The sequence below is a fragment of the Bufo gargarizans genome, chromosome 5 (genome assembly GCF_014858855.1).
Source record: "Bufo gargarizans isolate SCDJY-AF-19 chromosome 5, ASM1485885v1, whole genome shotgun sequence".
NCBI lineage: Eukaryota > Metazoa > Chordata > Amphibia > Anura > Bufonidae > Bufo > Bufo gargarizans.
The window spans coordinates 383,786,746-383,810,523 of record NC_058084.1 but is presented as its reverse complement, the minus strand read 5'-3'; the positions used below and the strand labels follow the sequence as shown (position 1 = coordinate 383,810,523).

The window sequence follows — 23,778 nt, the reverse complement described above, 5'->3', positions numbered from 1 at the left end:
CATCGGAGCATTTCATGTTCCGATGCTTTCCCTTGCCCTGCGCTAAACTGCGCAGGGAAAAGGAATTTTCAGGAGATCTGGTGATGTACCAGGCTCTCCATTGGTAAAGCTAGGCGGAGGCTTCCGCCTAGCAGTAAGCCTGGTGACATCACTAGCACTAATGAGTGGGCTTTAGCACTGCCCTAGACTGTAAAAGGGCTAGGGCAGTGCTAAAGACAGTCCATCAAAGCCAGTGATGTTACCAGGAACACTGCTAGGCGGAAGCCTCCGCCTAGCAGTGCGACACTGTGCAGGGCAAGGGGGAGCATTGAATGAGATGCTCATGGCAGGCAGGCCGGAGGGGTGAAAATGGGGATCCCCTTTAAAAGTAGAAACAGCCTTATCTAAATATACATTTTTTTAAATACAGTTCCAATTGTGAAAAATGTGTCCACTTGCTTTGTGGGGCAACACATTTAATTGTGTTCATATTACCACCATTTCTATATATCACATTCTTTGGTTCTCATTTAGTTATTGGCCTTTGCAGTAAAGTCTTCCTGGAGAATGTGGCTGGTCAGACAACCTATGGGGACAATGATCACTCTGTAGTCAGCGGTGGTCCAGTTACTTCTCTGGAGAAAGGGTCATCTCTGGGTACAGATGGACATGTGGCTATATAAGAATGCCATACAGGCAGCGAATCTCTATACACAATCAAGCACTATTAGGCAGAGGTTGACGTCACCATTTCTCAGAATCTGCAGTGACAATTGTCTATAGTGTAGATCTCCGCAGCTGATGAGATATTGTCTTGGTCCAGTAAACACTTTGTATTGTAGACCCTTCCATCTACTCATTCGTTTTCTTGGTTTGCTGTTGCTTTGTACATGATGCCATACACCCAGTGAACAAAGGCACATGCAATCATCACATTTATCCCACAAACATAAAAATGACTAAGATGCAATACAGATACGAGATACGTGCAGCTGCAAATCCTTCTCTACCCAGTTTCAGATTTTCCTCCTGCCAAACTGTCATAATTTAAGAGAATGGTGAAACCGGAAAAACAAGACCGCACCATAATATCAGGTACTGTCAACGTTTTTAAATCCGCAGTTTGTCAATTTCTTTTGTGCGGATTTTCAGTGCACTTGCACTTTAATATTTACACGAAATTAGGAGAAAATAAACCATAATGGAATCATAGAAGCAAATGACAAATGCTACACAATACAGAACGTGGCTTTCACTGGCTACATTCAATTTAGCTGCACATATAATAAACAGATGGCTTACCAAAGGTTCTCCAGCTCTTTTGTGAATGCCAACCATGCGGATGGCATCGACTGGCGCCATTTGATTATTCATTGCAGAATTGATTTCAGGACTTGAAGGGGGAGAGTCATAGCATTTTGATGCAACTATGTCATGGGCTTCTAAAAGACTCTGAAAGAAAAAGATTTTGTCAGCAATGTACATTTATTTAATGGCCTTATCAAATAACATGGATTTGACAATACTTTTGAATATTACTGCTGCAACAAGATGACAAAACAATTTAACATGGTTGCTCTTTAAAAAGGGACCATGTTGCACCTAACATGCAGGCCTAGCTGAGGGCAGCAGGTTTTAGAGCAGACTGATATATAGAATAATAGGAAAAGATTCAAAATCATTTTTATTTTATTCATTTAAATCTTTGCCCTTTCTATGCTTAGGAGCAGTGATTGACAGCTCTCTCTAATTCCTGTGAGGGATTATTCTGCTTTTTACTCAGAAATCCTTCTACAAATCATACAAATATGTATATAACAAAGCTCCGCTTCTCTCCCTCTATCGTATCCTGCTCTCAGACAGGGGAGCAGAAATTACCGGATAGGTTCATTTTAAATTAGGTTTCCAATTGTAGCACTGGCCAATTAAATCTAAAATCTAGCACCTCAAATGAAGCAGCTCAATATGTTAGGGCTCAAGCACACGGCCGTAGCCATTATTGTGGATCCGCAAAAACGAGATTTTTATATGAACTTGCCAGTAAAATCTATTTTTCGCTCTTCATTGGGGGACACAGAAACCGTGGGTATAGCTATGTCCTCTAGGAGGCGTCGACACTAGGCAGAAGTTGTTAGCCCTCCCACGGCAGCTATACCCCCTCCAGCCTGGAGAAGGAGCTTGAGTTTGTGTACAAGCAGTAGGAGAAGCAAGATAACCAATAAAATAAACATGGAACACCAACCATGCCAAGGGCCCAAAGGGGTTCTATCCAGCAACTGCGGCCGAACAACAAATACTGGGTGGGTGCTGTGTCCCCCAATAAAGAGCGAGAAAGAGATTTTACTGGCAAGTTATACAAAAATCCTGTTTACTCAACCATATTCATTGGGGGACACAGGAACCATGGGACGTCCAAAAGCAGTCCACAGGGAGGGAAAAACCACAGACCCATGGAAGCAAGCGTCCCTGCAGGCATCTAAGAAACTGCCACCTGCAAGACCATGTGGCCCAAGGCAGCATCCGCCGATGCATAAGTATGCACCCGGTAGAACTTAACAAAAGTGTGTAAGGAGGACCAGTAGCCGCCTTGCACAACTGCGCGTCCGAAGCGCGATTCCTCCGAGCCCAAGAAGTGCCCACCGCTCTGGTGGAGTGAGCCATGACACCTAAGTGCAGAACCCCACCCCGGGAGTGGTATGCTTCAGCAATTGCAGACCGAAGCCAGCGTGCAATTGCCACCTTGGAGGCCGCCAATCTCTTGCGAGGACCCTCCGGGATTCCGTACGCCGGAAGGAACTGGAGGCTGCCAAATAAATCTTTAGAGCCCTGACAACGTCCAAATGGTGTAACTCCCTTTCCCTAGAGTGTGAAGGAGATACCATTTCCTCCATTGATATGGAAGTTAGAGACCACTTTCGGGAGAAAGGAAGGAACGGGCCGGAGAACCGCTTTATCTTTGTGAAGAACCAGGATGTGTTCTCTGCAAGAGAGCGCCAACTCGGACACCCATCTGATGGATGTGATAGTCACAAGAAAAACTACCTTCCAGGACAGGAGTCGGAGTGGAATCTCCCGCCGGGGCTCAAAGGGAGAAGTTTGGAGCGCTGAAAGACTAAATTCAGATCCCAAGGTGGTAAAAGAGGACAGTAGGATGGAGGAGCCGTATGTGCCACTCCCTGAAGGAAGGTTCTTATGGGCCCCAGGGGAGCCAGAGGGCGCTGGAAAAAGATAGAAGCGCCGACACCTGACCCTTCAAGGAGCTAAGGGCCTACCAAGGTCCAATCCTGATTGTAGAAAGGATAGGGTCGTGGGGAGAGAAAAACGAAGTGGGGGAATGTTCCGGCCTTCACAGAAGCCCACGAAGAACCTCCAGGTCCTGTAATAGATCCTGAACGATGCAGGCTTCCTGGCCTGAATCATAGTCGGATGACGTCCGCCGAAAACTCTTCACGTCAGAATTGCAGTTTCAATAGCCACGGTGTCAAATGAAGAGACCTTAAAATGCTGATGGCATACCAGACCCTGCAAAAGAAGGTAGTCTCTGAGTGGCAGTGACCAAGGGACATCTCCGAAAAGGAGAACGAGGTCGGCGTACCACGCGCGACGGGCCAATCCGGTGCGACTAGGATTGTCTGAATTGCCCTCCATCCTGATCTTCTGTGGAACCCTGGGTAGGAGGGGAAAGGAGGGAAACAAGTAAGGAGGGAGAACCCTTGCCAAGGGGAGATCAGGGCGTCCACGCCGCACGCTTCCGGATCCCTTGCTCGGTAGAGAAAAGTGGGAAGCTTTCGATCGATTCTCGAGGCCATCAAATCCACGTCCGGGTGACCCCAACGCAGCCAGATCACCTCGAACACCTCCGGGAGCAGGGACCACTTGCTCGGATCTATCGTCGTCCTGCTGAGGAAGTCCGCAGTCCAGTTCTCCACACCCGGGATGTAGATTGCTGAAATTGCCGGTACACGGGTCTCCGCCCACCGTAAGATCTGGGCAGATTCTTGCATTACCGCAGAGCTGCACATTCCCCCTTGGTGGTTGATGTCCAGAGTATATAATGGCTACGCCAGGATCCTCGTACTGTAGGAGCCGCAGCATGCCCGCCCACACAAAACTGAGGGGGAGGTTTGAGGATATTCAGTAGAAGCCATGGTACCATACTGCCCCAGGGAAGTAGAGCTAATCTTAAACACTCCACCTGGTAAGGGCGTTGAACAGGAACAACCGCCAAAGCCAGCATCAGGGTAGAAGCCCTACTTGATGAGGGCTGCCCCACTGCAGCGACCACGAACTCTAGGACTAGCGTAATATCCTCACTTGCGGAGGAGAACACGCTGCTGTAGCTAGACCAGAGTGCCAGCATAACCACTTTCCACATCAGGAATGGTGGACAAAGAATATAGAGTCAGTGCAACACTCGACTCCTGGAACGTAATCACAATATTATGTGCCATGGTGTACGCACTACATATTGTTGAGGACACATGCTGGAACAGTGGAGGACCATGGAGATGGGGGGACACTAGAACACAAGTGTTGCTGGGTAACCCCCTGAGAGGAGAGAGGTTGTCATATTCATGCTCCAAACCAGCACAGAAGGAAAAGATACAACGTGGAAACAACCACAGTATCTACTGGCGGCACCCCTATACCACTAGATGAAGAGTACAGGGCACCAGCGTGTATGGATACTCGCTACGCCCCACTTGTAGAAAAAGCTAAGGCAACTAGAGCCGTGGCGTAGTTGAAGTGCAGCATCCAAGATGTGTACTCATTCCCCACATTAGCGGATCACTAGTGGAAGGGGGCAGGGGGCAGTGGAAGGGGGCAATGTAACTGGAAGCATAGTGATGGCCATGCGACTGATGAAAAAGTACCCAGTGGTAGGGCAATACTGCGCTGAAGGAAGGGGTAGCGCAACAGTCAGAACCGAGTCCAACGGTAGTGTAATTATCCCACCAATGGGGTAATGCCTACGGCAAGCACTGCACTCAGTGATAGTGCAAGTACTCCACCATGAAGGATGGTAATGCATTAATGCCTACAGCAGGAACTGAGTCCAATGGCAGAGAGAATACGCCGCTTACGGAAGATATAAGGCAAATGGAGAGTCCTATACCCGATGGGAGTGCCGTTACTCCACCTACATAAGGGGGTAATGCATACGGTAAACACTGAAACTGTTGATAATGCCATAACTCCACCTATGGAAGAGGCTAATGCATACGGTAAGTACTGTCCCCAGTGGAAAAGCAGTTCCGCTAGAGTGAGGTAATGTCTAAGGGAAGTACTGCATCCAGTAGTAGTGCAAATACTCCACCTATAGAAGGGGGTAATGCATACGACAAGTACTGCTGTCTACCTTGGAAGATCGCACCGGAATCACGGCAGAGACCAAACCACAGCAGAGACACCAACCGGTCCTCTCCAGGGAGGGAGGGTGCGTCTAAACGTGACCATAGGGAGGAAGGGTGGGGGTGCGGAGGTGACAGAGGAGCAATATATCCTGCTCTGGCCCGATATGTGCAGTTCTACCTCTCAGGATCTCGCCCATGGCAGTTGGAGTGTGCGCCGGTGGGATTTATCAACTAAACTACCGGGGGGGGGGGGGTGGAATTGGAACTTCTAGAGGCTCACTCACCGGATTGCGCAGGCGGTGCTACATCAACCAAACTGCCCCGGAGGGTGATTGGGAAGGTCCGGAGATCCACCATTGGATTGCGCAGGCAGCGCTTTATCAAACAAACGACCCATGAGGGTGATTGGGAAGGTCCGGATGTCCACCATTGGATCTCGATCAAACGACCCAGGAGGGTGGATTGGGAAACTGAAGGATCCTCCTCTGTCCGTGACAGGACATGGGCCCAGTCTGACACAGGTCCTGAGGACTGAGGGGCAGGACCCGAATTGACCTTTTTTTTTTTTTTTTTTTCTAATAAAAAACTGGGATGCCCAACCTCAATTGGACAAGAAAATGGATCAGCCAGCACTCACTCAATGCACGCCGCACGGGATAGAAGCAATCTCCACTTGTAATATAGAAGAAATCCCAGCAGTCGTGTCTTGCCAATAAGTTATGATGTTTTATTGCATCAAATCAATGTGTCCTACACCCAGGACGCGTTTCGCCAAACATGCCTTCATCAAAACTGAAGCTCCTTCTCCAGGCTGGAGGGGGTATAGCTGCCGTGGGAGGGGCTAACAACTTCTGCCTAGTGTCAACGCCTCCTAGAGGACATAGCTATACCCACGGTTTCTGTGTCCCCCAATGAATATGGGCGAGAAACATGGATACTGGTCGTGTGCATTTTGCAGATCAGAATGTCTTGCACTCTGTAGAACTGTCCTATCCTTTTCCGCAAAACAGACTTTTTTTTTTTTTTTGGGACCGTGGATTGGAAATACGGAAGCAGACAGCACACGGTGTGCTGTCCACTTCTTTTGCGGCCCCACTGAAGTAAACGAGTCTGAAGAAAGCGGATCGGACGAAGACAAAAACCATGGTCGTGCGCATGAGCTCTTATTCAGGAATCATTATATATCCATGAAATACTAGGGGTCATTTATTATTCGATATATGCCATTTTTTGTCGTACATCTGTAGCAGATTCAGTCACAAAGGGGATTTGCGGCCAAATCCGCAGCCTTTCCCTGCTCACCCCAGGTCTAAAAGAAGGGGGCATAGCGTGGGCAGGTCTGCCCGTCTCATTCATCATTTTCTACGCCTGTTTTAGGCATAGAAAATTATCTAAATCTATACCAGCAAGGAAGCTGGCGTAGATTTAGGGCAGTGATGGATGTGCCTAAGTTATGTACAGGCTGGAGTCTACATTACTTAGGCGCATCATGCGCATGGGGTATTAAGACTGGCGTCTAAAACGCTGGTCTTTTTAAATGACCCCAAGAGTATCTTCTGTTTGAACAAACATACCTGAAAATGGGGTTCTTGAAGTATGCCAACAAGTTCTTCAACATTTTTATCTTGATGTGCTAATGGACTAATGTCTTCAAGAATTTCGTGCAAGAGCTCAAGATTATTGTCACTAACTGCTTCTAGCTTTGTGTCTTCTAGACGTTCATGTGCCTGCAGTATAAAGGTAGAATGGATTAAACAGGCTAGTTTAGACTACACAGAGTACCAAACCATATAGATCTGAGAATGGAATGTATCAGAATGTACCAACCATATAAGACCAGAAATCATGGTGATAATCACCTAGACTATAAAATCTTGGAAGTTTTTGCTGCTCAAGTAAAAACAAAACCACATAAAATAACCTGCATTACAATACATATTCTCACAACCAAGTATACTCTATACCAGGGGTCGGCAATCCAGCTGTTGTGAAACAACTCCTAGCATGCATATTTCTAAGAACTCTCATAGAAATGAATGGAGCATGCTGGGAATTGTAGTTTCACAACAGATGGAGTGCCAAAGGTTGTTGATCCCTGCTCTATATGTTTGGACATAATAGCTAAACAGATTACTTGTCAGCCCCAAGACCTATATTTATGGAATCCAAGCAGTTGTCCAAAAAATAAAAAAGCCTACTCCTTCAATCCCCTGCGGAGCCAGCGTAGATGCTCTGTCTCCTGACTTTCTTTACAAGCTTCCAGCAATGATGTGTGTGCAAGTGATTGTGCAAACAGTCAGTGACCTCAGCAGTCATGTGCCAAGCTGCCTCCCCACTTAGCACATCAGTGATAATTACCACTGAGGCCACTGACTGGCTGCAGCGATCACCACGGTCAGAAAGCAGGGGACTGCTGGAGAATCTGCACTCCAGACTGAAGAGGGGAGTAGTATTCCTTCTGTTATTTTATAACATTTGTGGCTGTTTCCCAGGGCTGTGGAGATGGAGTCAAAGCTAGTTAGGGGTGGGGTCTGTAGTAATGTACCAACACCAGCTTAAAAAATATCTGCCATCAATATTGTGTTATTACTGTATTAACATTTATAGGAATTTGGAAATGTTTATCATAAATATATTTTACTAGCAGAAGGATCCAGCTTCGCACGGGTATATTTCATCTATTTCATTTAATGTTTGTGTGTGTCGTTAAAGGGAGTCTGTCATCAGCATTTCACGTTTTTAACCCTTCCCATAGCTTTCTAGCATGCTTACAGTTAATAAAAAAAGTTACCTTTAGCATCAATCCTGGACTTCTAAAACTGTCAAAAAACATCTTTGTAACATATGCAAATGAGGGCTCGCAAGTGCCCAGGGGCGGCGTTACCCTCGTAGATGCCCTGCTAGCTCAGCCTTTTCTTCGCTTCCCCCCACCCACCCATCTTTTCCCTCTGACCGCCTATCTACTAACTTGTTGTTTCACCGAGAACCCGCGCATGCGCACTGTGATGCCCATTCCTTGTACGGCATCACAGTAATTAATGCGCTTGCGCCGGCTTCGCGCAGTTAGCCTGTGAGCTTCTATTGGCTGATAAAGGACATGTGACCGTGTGTATGGCAGTTGGGATATGAAGAGAAAGACTTCCATGCTACTATTGGCTAATGCAGGTCATTTTTGGGGAATCTCTCAGGAACGGTACGTTCTAGAGACCTGAAGCTTCCCGGACACCTGATGGCCAGGACCGTGGGAGGCACGCATGCGCAGCAGATCATGTCCTGGTCACCTTGTATCTGCGCTGCAGTGGTGGCAATAACCCCTGGAAATGAGCTGTGTATAATGTCATGGAAAACTGAATCAAAGGAGGCAACATGGACAATTACAATACATTAGTAACTGCCTTGTAGTAACTTCGTCTACATGATAAATGCCACTTGCTGAAGTGAGACAACCTCTTTAAATTACCCGCCAAAAAAGTACACCAGCAACTTGTCCTAAAATCCTTGGTAAACTTATTGGATCACATTAAAAACAAGTACAGTCCACAGAAAAGTGCATTTAAAGGGAACCTGTCATGTGGATATTTGATTATAATCTAACTAATTATATACAATCATTAACTACTAAAAAGTGCCTTAGATGTATTCACTTACTGGTGTGACAGATGGTTACCTCATAATATACAGACAAAGATGCCACATGCTAATGAGTTTGAGTCCAGCCTGATGTCATTGAGTCCAGCATATATTTAACAGCTATAGCCACTACCCTGCCCACCTGCTGCTGATTCATATGGAAAATAACTGTTATTCAGCAGCAGGTGGGCGGGGAGACTCAGGAGCTCATAAATATTCATGACTCATCATTATCAGCTGGAGCTTTTCAATACAAGATGTTGGCAGATTGACTGGGTCAATTAAAGAAAGTGACCCAGCATTTTGCTAAGAGAATTAGTCACTTATTTATGTTGCCCTTAGTTAGGAACACCATAAAACTGGTGACAGGTTCCCTTTAACTCCTATGCATTTTGGAAAGTCTCCTGCCCTCCTTAGTAATGGCAATAGCAATGTAATATGTGGTCATATGAGGGCAGGAGACTATCTGAAATGCGTAGGGGTTGAATCCACCTTTCTATGGGCTTTAACCACCTCAGGACCGCCGTACGCAGGATTGCGTCCTGCCGGCGGTCCTGCTCTTCTGGGTGGACGCATATACGCGTCCTCCCGCGAGAGCCGAGATTTCCTGTGAACGCGCGCGCACAGGCGCGCGCGCTCACAGGAACGGAAGGTAAGCGAGTGGATCTCCAGCCTGCCAGCTGGCAGGCTGGAGATCCGAATTTTTTAACCCCTAACAGGTATATTAGATGCTGTTTTCATAACAGCGTCTAATATACCTCCTATCTGGTCCTCTGGTGGTCCCTTTTGTTAGGATCGACCACCAGAGGACTCAGGTAGGTAAGTACAGTAGCACCAAACACCACACTACACTACACCCCCCCCGCCGTCACTTATTAACCCCTTATAAACCCCTGATCACCCATGATCACCCCATATAAACTCCCTGATCACCCCCCTGTCATTGATCACCGCCCTGTCATTGATCACCCCCCTGTCAGGCTCCGTTCAGACGTCCGTATGATTTTTACGGATCCACGGATACATGGATCGGATCCGCAAAAAGCATACGGACGTCTGAATGGAGCCTTACAGGGGGGTGATCAATGACAGGCGGGTGATCACCCATATACACTCCCTGTCATTGATCACCCCCCTGTCATTGATCACTCCCCTGTAAGGCTCCATTCAGACGTCCGCATGATTTTTACGGATCCATGGATCGGATCCGCAAAACACATGCGGACGTCTGAATGGAGCCTTACAGGGGGTGATCAATGACAGGCGGGTGATCACCCATATACACTCCCTGATCACCCCCCTGTCATTGATAACCCCCCTGTAAGGCTCCATTCAGACGTCCGCATGCGTTTTGTGGATCCGATCCATGTATCCATGGATCCGTAAAAAATCATGCGGATGTCTGAATGGAGCCTTACAGGGGGGGGGGTGATCAGTGACAGGGGGGTGATCACCCTGATCACCCCCTGTCATTGATAACCCCCCTGTAAGGCTCCATTCAGACGTCCGCATGCGTTCTGTGGATCCGATCCATGTATCCATGGATCCGTAAAAAATCATGCGGATGTCTGAATGGAGCCTTACAGGGGGGGGTGATCAGTGACAGGGGGGTGATCACCCTGATTACCCTGATCACCCCCTGTCATTGACAACCCCCCTGTAAGGCTCCATTCAGACGTCCGCATGCGTTCTGTGGATCCGATCCATGTATCCATGGATCCGTAAAAAATCATGCGGATGTCTGAATGGAGCCTTACAGGGGGGGGTGATCAGTGACAGGGGGGTGATCACCCTGATTACCCTGATCACCCCCTGTCATTGATAACCCCCCTGTAAGGCTCCATTCAGACGTCCGCATGCGTTCTGTGGATCCGATCCATGTATCCGTAAAAAATCATGCGGATGTCTGAATGGAGCCTTACAGGGGGGGTGATCAGTGACAGGGGGGTGATCACCCCGATTACCCTGATCACCCCCTGTCATTGATAACCCCCCTGTAAGGCTCCATTCAGACGTCCGCATGCGTTCTGTGGATCCGATCCATGTATCCATGGATCCGTAAAAAATCATGCGGATGTCTGAATGGAGCCTTACAGGGGGGGTGATCAGTGACAGGGGGGTGATCACCCTGATTACCCTGATCACCCCCTGTCATTGATAACCCCCCTGTAAGGCTCCATTCAGACGTCCGCATGCGTTCTGTGGATCCGATCCATGGATCCGTAAAAAATCATGCGGATGTCTGAATGGAGCCTTACAGGGGGGGTGATCAATGACAGGGGGGTGATCAGGGAGTCTATATGGGTGATCACCCCCCTGTCATTGATCAGACATTTTTTTTGGCACAAGTTAGCGGAAATTTTTTGTTTGTTTTTGTTTTTTCTTACTAAGTCTCATATTCCACTAACTTGTGTCAAAAAATAAAATCTCACATGGACGCACCATACCCCTCATGGAATCCAAATGCGTAAACATTTTGACATTTATATTCCAGACTTCTTCTCACGCTTTAGGGCCCATAAAAAGCCAGGGCAGTATAAGTACCCCACATGTGACCCCATTTCGGAAAGAAGACACCCCAAGGTATTCCGTGAGGGGCATATTGAGTCCATGAAAGATTGAAATTTTTGTCCTAAGTTAGCGGAAAGTGAGACTTTGTGAGAAAAAAACAAAAAAAAAAAAATCAATATCCGCTAACTTATGCAAAAAAAATAAAAATTCTAGGAACTCGCCAGGCCCCTCATTGAATACCTTGGGGTGTCTTCTTTCCAAAGTGGGGTCACATGTGGGGTATTTATACTGCCCTGGCTTTTTAGGGGCCCGAAAGTGTGAGAAGAAGTCTGGGATCCAAATGTCTAAAAATGCCCTCCTAAAAGGAATTTGGGCCCCTTTGCGCATCTAGGCTGCAAAAAAGTGTCACACATCTGGTATCGCCGTACTCAGGAGAAGTTGGGGAATGTGTTTTGGGGTGTCATTTTACATATACCCATGCTGGGTGAGAAAAATATCTTGGTCAAATGCCAACTTTGTATAAAAAAATAGGAAAAGTTGTCTTTTGCCAAGATATTTCTCTCACCCAGCATGGTTATATGTAAAATGGCACCCCAAAACACATTCCCCAACTTCTCCTGAGTACGGCGATACCAGATGTGTGACACTTTTTTGCAGCCAAGGTGGGCAAAGGGGCACACATTCCAAAGTGCACCTTTCGGATTTCACAGGCCATTTTTTACAGATTTTGATTGCAAGGTACTTCTTACACATTTGGGCCCCTAAATTGCCAGGGCAGTATAACTACGCCACAAGTGACCCCATTTTGGAAAGAAGACACCCCAAGGTATTCCGTGAGGGGCACGGCGAGTTCCTAGAATTTTTTATTTTTTGTCACAAGTTAGCGGAAAATGATGATTTTTCTTTTTTTTTCTTTTTTCCTTACAAAGTCTCATATTCCACTAACTTGCGACAAAAAAATAAAAAATTCTAGGAACTCGCCATGCCCCTCACGGAATACCTTGGGGTGTCTTCTTTCCAAAATGGGGTCACTTGTGGGGTAGTTATACTGCCCTGGCAATTTAGGGGCCCAAATGTGTGAGAAGTACCTTGCAATCAAAATGTGTAAAAAATGGCCTGCAAAATCTGAAAGGTGCACTTTGGAATATGTGCCCCTTTGCCCACCTTGGCAGCAAAAAAGTGTGACACATCTGGTATCGCCGTACTCAGGAGAAGTTGGGGAATGTGTTTTGGGGTGTCATTTTACATATACCCATGCTGGATGAGAGAAATATCTTGGCAAAAGACAACTTTTCCTATTTTTTTATACAAAGTTGGCATTTGACCAAGATATTTTTCTCACCCAGCATGGGTATATGTAAAATGACACCCCAAAACACATTCCCCAACTTCTCCTGAGTACGGCGATACCACATGTGTGACACTTTTTTGATGCCAAGGTGGGCAAAGGGGCACATATTCCAAAGTGCACCTTTCGGATTTCACCGGTCATTTTTTACAGATTTTGATTGCAAAGTACTTCTCACACATTTGGGCCCCTAAAATGCCAGGGCAGTATAACTACGCCACAAGTGACCCCATTTTGGAAAGAAGACACCCCAAGGTATTCCGTGAGGGGCATGGTGAGTTCCTAGAATTTTTTATTTTTTGTCGCAAGTTAGTGGAATATGAGACTTTGTAAGAAAAAAATAAATAAATAAAATCATCATCATTTTCCGCTAACTTGTTACAAAAAATAAAAAGTTCTATGAACTCACTATGCCCATCAGCGAATACCTTAGGGTGTCTACTTTCCGAAATGGGGTCATTTGTGGGGGTTTTCTACTGTTTGGGCATTGTAGAACCTCAGGAATCATGACAGGTGCTCAGAAAGTCAGAGCTGTTTCAAAAAGCGGAAATTCACATTTTTGTACCATAGTTTGTAAATGCTATAACTTTTACCCAAACCATTTTTTTTTTTGCCCAAACATTTTTTTTTTTATCAAAGACATGTAGAACTATAAATTTGGCGAAAAATTTATATATGGATGTCGTTTTTTTTGCAAAATTTTACAGCTGAAAGTGAAAAATGTCATTTTTTTGCAAAAAAATCGTTACATTTTGATTAATAACAAAAAAAGTAAAAATGTCAGCAGCAATAAAATACCACCAAATGAAAGCTCCATTAGTGAGAAGAAAAGGAGGTAAAATTCATTTGGGTGGTAAGTTGCATGACCGAGCGATAAACGGTGAAAGGAGTGTAGTGCCGAAGTGTAAAAAGTGCTCTGGTCATGAAGGGGGTTTCACCTAGCGGGGCTGAAGTGGTTAATATGACCCAATAAATTTACAAAGGGTTTTAGGAAGAGCTGCCGATGTACTTTACTATTGGATTATCCAAGCCGAGGCGGTTTGGATTACGTGCGTGCACCGTCCCATGTGTGGAGTTAAATCAATCACCCAGGAGGGGTTGATAGTCCTATGTCTCTCTGCAGTAAAAAAAAAACTATTAAATAACACAGATTTATATTACAGTATCCACGTAAACGCACAAGGGATATTGCATACGGACAAGTAACTATCCAGAATTCCAACATCATTAAATCACTTTTTTGTTCCAACATGTACAGGTATGGCTAGAGCATCGCTCTACTATAATGTAAATGGTGGGGTTGCACCAGGTATCAAAGTATCAATACCGGATCGATACGATACTGGGTCTTACTATTTACAGATACTAGGCTGCGCAGCCGGCACCCACTGCCTATACTTGAATTAATATGAGGCACATGGCTGGTTCTAGCTTTGTTAGAAAGAGATTGTCATGTACTATATGATATACTGATTTTCATTTTTTTACATTAGTCATAGGATAACCCCTTTAAATAACAGGAGGAACCAGAGATTAGGGGTCCCTACACACACAAATTTGCACTAGGGGGACTGTAAAAAAATATGCCAGAATAACCAGATGCAGTTTCTTGTGGGGTATTTGAAAACAGTTTGTTTGCCCACTAGCGTTTATGGCAGAGAAAAAAAAAAAAACACCCAAGAGCCAGCAAACTGCATTTTTGAAAAGATACCATAATGACAAAAACCACCACCTAATGAACAAAAATGGCAACAGCAAAATGCTTGTGTGGCACCTCTTATTTCCCATAGACCTTCTAATAACATCTGTAGCTGGCGTTTGTACAGCAAGAAACGGCAAAAAAAAAAAAAAAAAAAGAGTGCACAAAACTGCCAGCAAAAACCTATTTGTGAACCCACCCTAAAAGGAGTTTTCCAGGATTTTACATTGCTGGTCCAAACCAAGGTCACAGACGCCACTACTCACACATATGGCTGTAACTGGTAATGCACTTCAGTGACTAAATTCATCGCACTGGTCGCTGGACAGTTAAAAAGCTTGTGGTTCAAACAGGGGATCGGTTGGGGTGCCCTACAGCGCCGGGCATGAGTCAGACCCTGCACAGCACCTTACTATTAGGTCCATTTCGCACGAGCAAGTTCTCTGCACGGGTGCGATACGTGAAGTGAACGCATAGCACCCGCACTGATTCTTGACCCATTCATGGCCCCATAGAATGTAATCCGGATGCGATGCGTTTTTCACTGATGGTTGCTACGAGATGTTGTTTATAAACCTTCAGTTTTTATCACGTGAGTGAAAAACGGATCAAAATGGATTGCACCAGCGCAGAAAAAGCTGAACAACTGAACGCAATCGCAGACAAAACTGACTGAACTTACTTGCAAAATGGCGCAAGTTTCACTGAATGCACCCAGAGCTAATCCGTATAGTTCGTGCCCAATAGCGCTGGCATCACATGGACACAGAAACATTGCCCGCACAAATGTAGAGCTGAATTTTTCCTCCCTCAATTTTCCTTGTATTATAAATTGGTAAAAAAAAAAAAAAAAACACAAATAGACAAAAAGAAAACTTACATATCCATACCCTATAATAGTGGCCTAGCAAATTACAAGGCTTCACACGGCCACGGAGGAATAAAAATACATATTTATGACTTTAATCTACTGCAGTGTGAACAGAAGAAAGGGATATTAAAACTATTTTTTTTATTTTAAAAGGAGCCCCGACCTCTACAGATGTTATAAAACGAATCTGCCCAGAATTCTGGATCCATTCCTAGCTCTGTGCGGCTCACTCCTTTTAACCAGTTCAGTGCCAGCTACATTGTTGGAACAAGCCTCCCTAGGATCAGATAGGGATAGAATGATAATCAGCAGCCAGTCACAACATGCATATTGAGGACGCCCCTCCTGGGACTTCTTCACAGGTGCAGTGGAATAAATCGGATAAAAAAAAAAAACTCGGCTCCTTCAAGACAGGGCAGCTGAGTAGCGTGGAACGGGAAGCTGCGACTCTTACATCTATACAGCCATGCAGACTGTTCTAAGAGCTACCAATATAAACTTACGGGCTATACGCTAAAAAAGTCGGCTCCTAACTTTTTCATCCTAGGAGACAAACACAGCCAAGATAAAACTGCGTCTATTAACCTCTTCTTGACCACATAAAGTTCACGGACTGTTAATTTATATGGCCAGTTCTATGGCACTGAGGGCCCCATCCAGTACTGTCAAATACTCAGTTCCCAGTCAGCAAAAAACCCTTAAAAAAACAGCGCTCAAATTGAGCACTGTGTTCCCACATCCGTGCAGCTATTAAGGAACTTGTGACATCATCGATGACATCACAGCGATTCCTTGTGCAGTGGGGGCTTAGAGGTATACAGAGAAGATGCAATATGCACCTTTTCTGCATGTCTGTTAATATAGATCAGTGGCAGCAGTGCTCCATGGGCGGTCACTATAAGATCACTTACCTGTGACCAGTATAAGGCCTCGTGCACATTTTTAGCACCCGTGAAAGTCTATGGGGCTATTCACATGGCCTTTCTTTTAATGGCCAGTGAATAGTGTCCGTCCAAAAATAGGACATGTCCTATTTTTGGGCGTTTTCACGGCCGGACGGACCCCATTGAAATCAATAGGACCGTTTTTAAACGGCCGATTGACAGGAGTGCACCCGTCTAACGGCCGTTAAAAACGGGTACACAGGCCATTAGGATAGATGAATTACATACAAGTCTATGGGGGATTGTGAAGACAACGGCCACGTTGTGCAGGATAATTCGAGCTGCTGCTTCCCTGGTTATAATAGATGGCGGAGTAGGGGGTTAAAAAAATAAAATAACTCACCTCATCCACTTGCTCGCGGTGTGGGGCAGTCTCTTCTCTCTTCAATGAGCAGGACCTGCAAAAGGACCTGCCATCTGCATGGTGACATAACCACATGGGATCGCGCAGCGATGTCATTGCACTCCTTCTGCAGGTCCCATTCTGTGAAGAGAGAAGAGACTGCTGCAGCGCGAGCAAGAGGATAAGGTGAGTTTTTTTTTAGTTTTTTGGGCTGCGGGACACAATGGGGGTATTATATAAACCATGAGGGACATTATAAAGCTGGGGGCCCTAAAGAAAAATAATAAAAATAAAAAATACACATTATTTAAGATGGGGCCTTACATTGGGGGCATTATTAAAGCTAGGGGTGCTTAAAAAAAATTCTATACACCGTGGGGGACTTTTATTTAGCTGGGGGCCTACATGGGGGGCATTATTAAGAATGGGGACATACAAAAATAATAATTCTACACTATGGGGGACATTATTTGAAATGGGGCCTACATTGGGGGCATTAGAAAAGCTGGGAAAAGTAAAAAAATAAATAAAAATCCTTCAGTATGGTGGAAATTATTTTAGCTGGGGGCCTAGCATCCTGTGGGTCTAGAAATAACTGCCAATCAAATTAATAAATTTTTCATGTCCTTTTTCAACGGACATGAAAAACTGATGCAAAACGGACATTAACAGACTTTTTTTTCCCACTGTCTTGTGCATGTAGCCTAAGGGGACAGCGGGGGAACACAGAATTCCCTTCCCTGCTAATCTGGACCCCCATAGATTTTTTTTTTTTATAAAGTAAAGAAAATTAGAAAAATAAATAAAAACGCACAAATTTCCAAAACCACAATTATATATATATGACTACAATTTATCTGTTCTGGACTATCATATCTACTTTTGTGCCTTTGCCACAACATTTCTGTACTTTATTAGCAACCCTGTACCGAGGCTGCATCTAAAGCTGAGGGAGGGCAACCCTGAACAATAAGAGGGTCTTTGGTGCTATAGAGACATCGTCGTTACACAATGAACACATATTTGACAATGATACATATGAGAATTTGTGGATTCATTTTTGAAGTAATTTATTGAACAAACTACCTCAAAGAGGACCTGTCACCATGAAATGCAGTGCAATCGGCAGGCAGCATGTTATAGAGCAGGAGGAGCTGAGCAGATATCGTTTTGTGGGAAGAGATTCCATAAAACATGTCATTTATATCTCTGCTCATTCTGTGCTCAGGAGCCAAGTGGGCGGTATTATCAGTGACTGACAGCGACCTATGTACACACACACACACACACACACACACACCAGTGAAACTGAGAATGCAGCTACTGAGTTCAGAATGAGCAGAGATTTAAATCCTTCAGGGCAAAGCCCATTATTGTTTCTGCATTTTCGTCTTTTCCTCCCCACATTCCAAGAGACATACCGGTATGTTTTTACATTTTCTATTCACATAGCCATGTGCAGGACAAGTTGTAGTTTTAATGGCACCATTTTATTTATCATATATTCTATTGGAAAATGGGGAAACAAATTCTTTGTAGAGTAAAACTGAAAAAAAATTAAAAATATCAATTTTCTTTGCATCACCATTTTCTGACAGCCATAACTTTTTAACATTTCCATCCACAGAGCTGTACGAGGGCTTGTTTTTTGCGGAATGAATAGTAGTTTTTATAAGTACCATTTTTGCGTTATGCATGGGGGGACAATGTGATGAAAAAATGGCAAATAGCGTTTTTTTTTTTTTCTTAAGGCATAAACTATGCAGGCAAAATAGTTTTACCGTATATTTTAATAGTTTAGACATTTTGAAACGTGGTGATACCTGTTATGTGTATTTTTTTATTGCTCATTTTTATATGTAAAATTGGGAAAGGGGATGATTTGAATTTTTTTATTTTATTTTTTTAACCTTTTACGTAACTTTTAGCCCCCTTAGGGTGCTAGAACCTGAAATCTTCTGATCTCTAGTACCATACACCATATCAGGATTCTGCCGCCCTGCTTGTTGAGCCATGTCTTGTGCACAGCTTTGCAGGCAGCTCACCATGACAGGCCTAGGAACCTTCAGCAGAACCCAAGCTGTCATGGTAAGGCTACTTTCACACTAGCGTTCGATCGGATCCGTTCTGAACGGATCCGATCATAATAATGCAGACGGAGGCTCCGTTCAGAACGGATCCGTCTGCATTATTTTAGCATATAACAGCTAAGTGTGAAAATAGCCTCGTACGGATCCGTCCAGACTTTCAATGTAAAGTCAATGGGGGACGGATCCGCCTGAAGAAGATTGAGCCATATTGTGGCATCTTCAAACGGATCCGTCCCCATTGACTTACATTGTAAGTCTGGACGGATCCGCACGCCTCCGCACGGCCAGGCGGACACCCGAACGCTGCAAGCAGCGTTCAGGTGTCCGCCTGTCCGTGCGGAGGCAAGCGGAGCGGAGGCTGAACGCCGCCAGACTGATGCAGTCTGAGCGGATCCGCTCCATTCAGACTGCATCAGGGCTGGACGGCTGCGTTCGGGTCGGCTCGTGAGCCCCTTCAAACGGAGCTCACGAGCGGACCGACGAACGCTAGTGTGAAAGTAGCCTAACCGATCAGAACGCAGCGATCAGTTACCAACTGTGGAGGCTCCGATCGGAAGGCAGAGGGAGCCGCCTCCATCTACCTAACTCCGCAGATGCCGCAATCGCTACTGAACAAGTCATCTGAGGAGTTAAATAACTGGGTCTGGAGTCATTGTCTTTCCCCTCATTGCGGCCGGGTGCTTGCTGTATTATGCATGTATGTGATAATGTGTGAAGGGGTTAAATGTATAAATGACAAGTTATACGGAATCTTTTCCCACAAAATTACATATAAATCTGCTCAGCGCCTTCTGATTTATAACACTGCACTACATTTGAATGGCAACGGGTTCCCTTTAAAACAAAGCATTAGAGAAAATGAGGGAAAACTATTTTCCTAACATCTGACCCCTTATGTCCTGAAAAAGAGCGAGAGGCGAGAGATAAAACACTTCGAGGCAGGCTGAGGGGGGGGGGGGAAATAAAAATAAAATAAAAATAAAAACGCGTGGAAAATAATATTTTATTTTCCTACCCTAATGCAAGAACATATTGTCATACATACAGGAGACGTTTTCTGGCACACGTGCCTAACAGCATGGTGGTATATTTCTGGTACCTTGATAACATTCCAAACCATAAAAATACCTTAGCAAGGGATCTTACAATGGGGTTTTCCATAATTCCTTTCAAGAAGATAATATCGATTTCTTCTGCCCCTGTTGACGAGGGGAGATCTGTTAACTTCTCCAAGACTTGCTGCATTGCTGTAAGGGGGAAAGAAATTGGTCATTAGAACCGTCATTGTTTTGTACAGTACGGACATAACAGCTTAAAGTGGTGGCCCATGAGCAAGATTTATCCCTGATGCACAGGACAGGTGATGTTTGATCACTGGGTAGGGGCGAATGCTGGGACCACCACTGACCATGAGAATGGAGGGGTACCGCAGAGGTATGAACTATGCTCCATTCACTCTAATGGGAACACCGGAGACAGTCAAGTGCTGTACTCACCAGTCCCACAGACACTGAATGGAGCGGTGGTCACGAATGTGCACTATTATGCCCCGCCCGTTCCAATGAATAGTAGGGGTCTCAGAGGTCACACCCCTAATTATCACACATGAATTGTATTTCAATAACATGTGAGCAAATTCAATCAGAATTTCGCCTCAGGCTGATGCGGCCTGCCGTATTAAGAATCATCATGTAGAAGCTGCAACATGCAGATCATTTTAAGCGGTGAGGTCTGGAGGCATGTGTAGAACATGGACCTGGCAACAGCTGGACACAAACATCTCTAAGGTCTCCCAAGTCCATGAGACACGGACCAAATCGGGGAACTACACCATATATTTCTATGGGTCTGTGCGTTGTCCATTGCAGACAAAAAGTATGGCTGCCTGAACCAGTCTGCCCCTATGTAAGGAAGGCCTCATGCACAGGGTCTTTGTGTGTGTGAGAAAAGCATATGGTATTCCACTGAGCGTTGTGCTTCTCGTGTAGACCAGCGCATCCAGAAGGCCAAATACTTCTCGCCATCATACAGCATGCAGAAATATTCTATGAGGAAAAAGAAAACTAAGGCTACATTCATGTGACCCATCTAACGGCCATTAAAACGGTACAATTGTGCAATATGGCCTCTTAGGCTCCATTCACACGTCCGCAGAATGTGTCCGCATCCGTTCCGCAATTTTGTGGAACGGGTGCAGACCCATTCCTTCTCTATGGAGACGGAATGGATGCAGACAGCACACAGTGTGCTGTCCGCATCGGCATTTGCGGTGCGTGGCCCCGATCTTTAGGTCCGCAACTCTGCAAAAAGATAGAGCATGTCCTATTCTTGTCCGCAGCTTGCGAACAAGAATAGGCATTCCTATGGGGGTGACGGGCTGGTGTGTTGCGGACCCGCAACACATCACGGATGTGTGACTGGAGCCTTAGGGGTTAAATTTTTTTTTTTTTCAGTACTCACCTCATCCACTTACACACACAGATGCAGTCGCTCCTCTCTTGATTCTGAAGGACCTGCCCTGAAGCATGATGACATCACCACGCAATCATGCTGGGAGCGCGCAGTGATGTCCTCACGCTGAGTGCAGGTCCTTTAAAAATCAAGAGAGGAGCGACTGCCACTGCGGTGAGTTTTTTTATTTTTTTGGGTGACATTATGTATACATGATCTATACCAGTGTATCACTGTACTGCGGCAGCAGCAGGGAGCGCACGGCGTCATAGCAACCCATGACGCCGTGCACTCCTGCACTCAGCAGGAATCCAGGCCGCGGTTCCACGGACCTCTCACGGCCGTGTGCATTCGGCCTTAGACTGACTTACCCCATATTTAATAAGATTCAGCCCTTAGCAACCAGTCTGCATAAAACTGCAATCTCACTATTCAGTTAAGATGGCCGCCACTGCCCTCACCCTGAGGCTAATCCCACCTGCCCTCACTAGCCAGTAACAATAGCCCCCCAAATGTGTCAGTAACCAGAGCCCTCCCCCCTAAAGGGTTAATATCCTGCAGCACAAAGGGGTCCTCTTACCACATGTTGCTTTTCATATATACACTGAGCAGATGGCAGATCTCCCTTCCCTGGTCTGCGCTGCTTTAACTCTGCATTGTCCCAGTCTGCTGAGTGAGGGAGCGTCTGCCAAGCGCAGGGACAGGGAGAAGTGCACACAGCCCAGGCACTGTTATCAGCTGCTGGGGAGGACCTGGCTTTAATAATTTACTTACAGTCCCTGGCTGTCCGTAATCTGACCTTGCACGATGCGTGCTTCTGCGTCCTCAGTCCTTCAACAGATAGACGGACCATGCCTAGCAACCTGATTTTAAAGCACAGGTAAAGGTAGGCAGTACAGGGAACAAAACTGTACATGTCAGTAATCGTGTTGTTAACTCAGGTAAGAATGTTGACGAGCACAAGGCTGGAGATCATTAGGTCAGGCTGATTGGGTTAAAATGGCAGACTTGACCTGTTAAAAGGAGGGTGATGCTTGAAATCATTGTTCTTCCATTGTTAACCATGGTGACCTGCAAAGAAACGCGTGCAGCCATCATTGCGTTGCATAAAAATGGCTTCAAAGGCAAGTATATTGTGGCTACTAAGATTGCACCTCAATCAACAATTTATAGGATTATAAGGAACTTCAAGGAAAGAGGTTCAATTCTTGTTAATTATAAAGAAAACCCATGCCATTCATGCCAAATGACTCAAACAACATGGTATGACGTGGAGACATTGCCTAGAATTTAGGTTCAATTCTTGTTAAGAAGGCTTCAGGGCGTCCAAGAAAGTCCAGCAAGCGCCAGGATCGTCTCCTAAAGAGGATTCAGCTGCGGGATCGGAGTGCCACAGTGCAGAGCTTGCTCAGGAATAGCAGCAAGCAGGTGTGAGCGCATCTGCACGCACAGTGAGGCGAAGACTTTTGGAAGATGGCCTGGTGTCAAGAAGGGCAGCAAAGAAGCCACTTCTCTCCAAAAAAAACATCAGGGACAGATTGATCTTCTGCAGAAAATATGGTGAATGGACTGCTGAGGACTGGGGCAAAGTCATATTCTCCGATGAAGCCTTTTTCCGATTGGGGCATCAGGAAAAAGGCTTGTCCAGAGAAGAAAAGGTGAGCACTACCATCAGTCCTGTGTCATGCCAACAGTAAAGCATCCTGAGACCATTCATGTGTGGGGTTGCGTCTCATCCAAGGGAGTGGGCTCACTCACAATTTTGCCCAAAAACACAGCCATGAATACAAAATGGTACCAAAACACCCTCCAACAGAAACTTCTTCCAACAATCCAACAACAGTTTGGTGAAGAACAATGCATTTTCCAGCACGATGGAGCACTGTTCCATAAGGCAAAAGTGATAACCAAGTGGCTCGGGGACCAAAAAGTTGACATTTTGGGTCCATGGCCTGGAAACTCCCCAGATCGTAATCCCATTGAGAACTTGTGGTCAATCCTCAAGAGGCGGGTGGACAAACAAAAACCCACTAATTCTGACAAACTCCAAGAAGTGATTATGAAAGAATGGGTAGCTATCAGTCAGGAATTGGCCCAGAAGTTGATTGAGAGCATGCCCAGACGAATTGCAGAGGTCCTGAAAAAGAAGGGCCAACACTGCAAATACTGACTGTTTGCATAAATGTCATGTAATTGTCGATAAAAGCCTTTGAAACGTATGAAGTGCGTGTAATTATATTTCACTACATCACAGAAACAACTGAAATAAAGATCTAAAAGCAGTTTAGCAGCAAACTTTGTGAAAACTAATATTTGTGTAATTCTCATAACTTTTAGCCACGACTGTACTATGGAGAAAATTCATTCTAAGACCCCTTTCATGTGGGCGAGAATTGCGCACGGGTGAAATGCGTAAGCTGAACGCATTGCACCCGCACTTAATCCGGACCCATTCACTTCAATGTGGCTGTGCAGATGAGAAAAATGAGATGTGAAAAAACGCTGAATATAGAACATGCAGGCCCTATAGAAATGAATGGGGCTGCGTGAAAATCGCA

At 45.3% G+C, this 23,778-nt stretch overlaps 1 protein-coding gene across 2 annotated transcripts in view; it reads right to left on the bottom strand.

The window, feature by feature from the left end:
* PALS2 (protein associated with LIN7 2, MAGUK p55 family member) overlaps window positions 1-23,778 on the bottom strand; it is a 127,644-nt gene that overhangs the window by 76,898 nt on the left and 26,968 nt on the right. Inside the window, exons 2-4 of one of the 2 annotated variants that reach the window (XM_044294478.1) lie at window positions 19,898-20,016; window positions 6,908-7,060; window positions 1,282-1,431 (exon numbers count right to left, since the gene is read on the bottom strand). In XM_044294478.1, the coding sequence (XP_044150413.1) occupies window positions 1,282-1,431; window positions 6,908-7,060; window positions 19,898-20,014 (420 nt within the window). In that variant the 5' untranslated portion in view covers window positions 20,015-20,016. The remainder of the gene's footprint in view (window positions 1-1,281; window positions 1,432-6,907; window positions 7,061-19,897; window positions 20,017-23,778) is intronic. The other variant, XM_044294479.1, reaches the window with a different exon arrangement.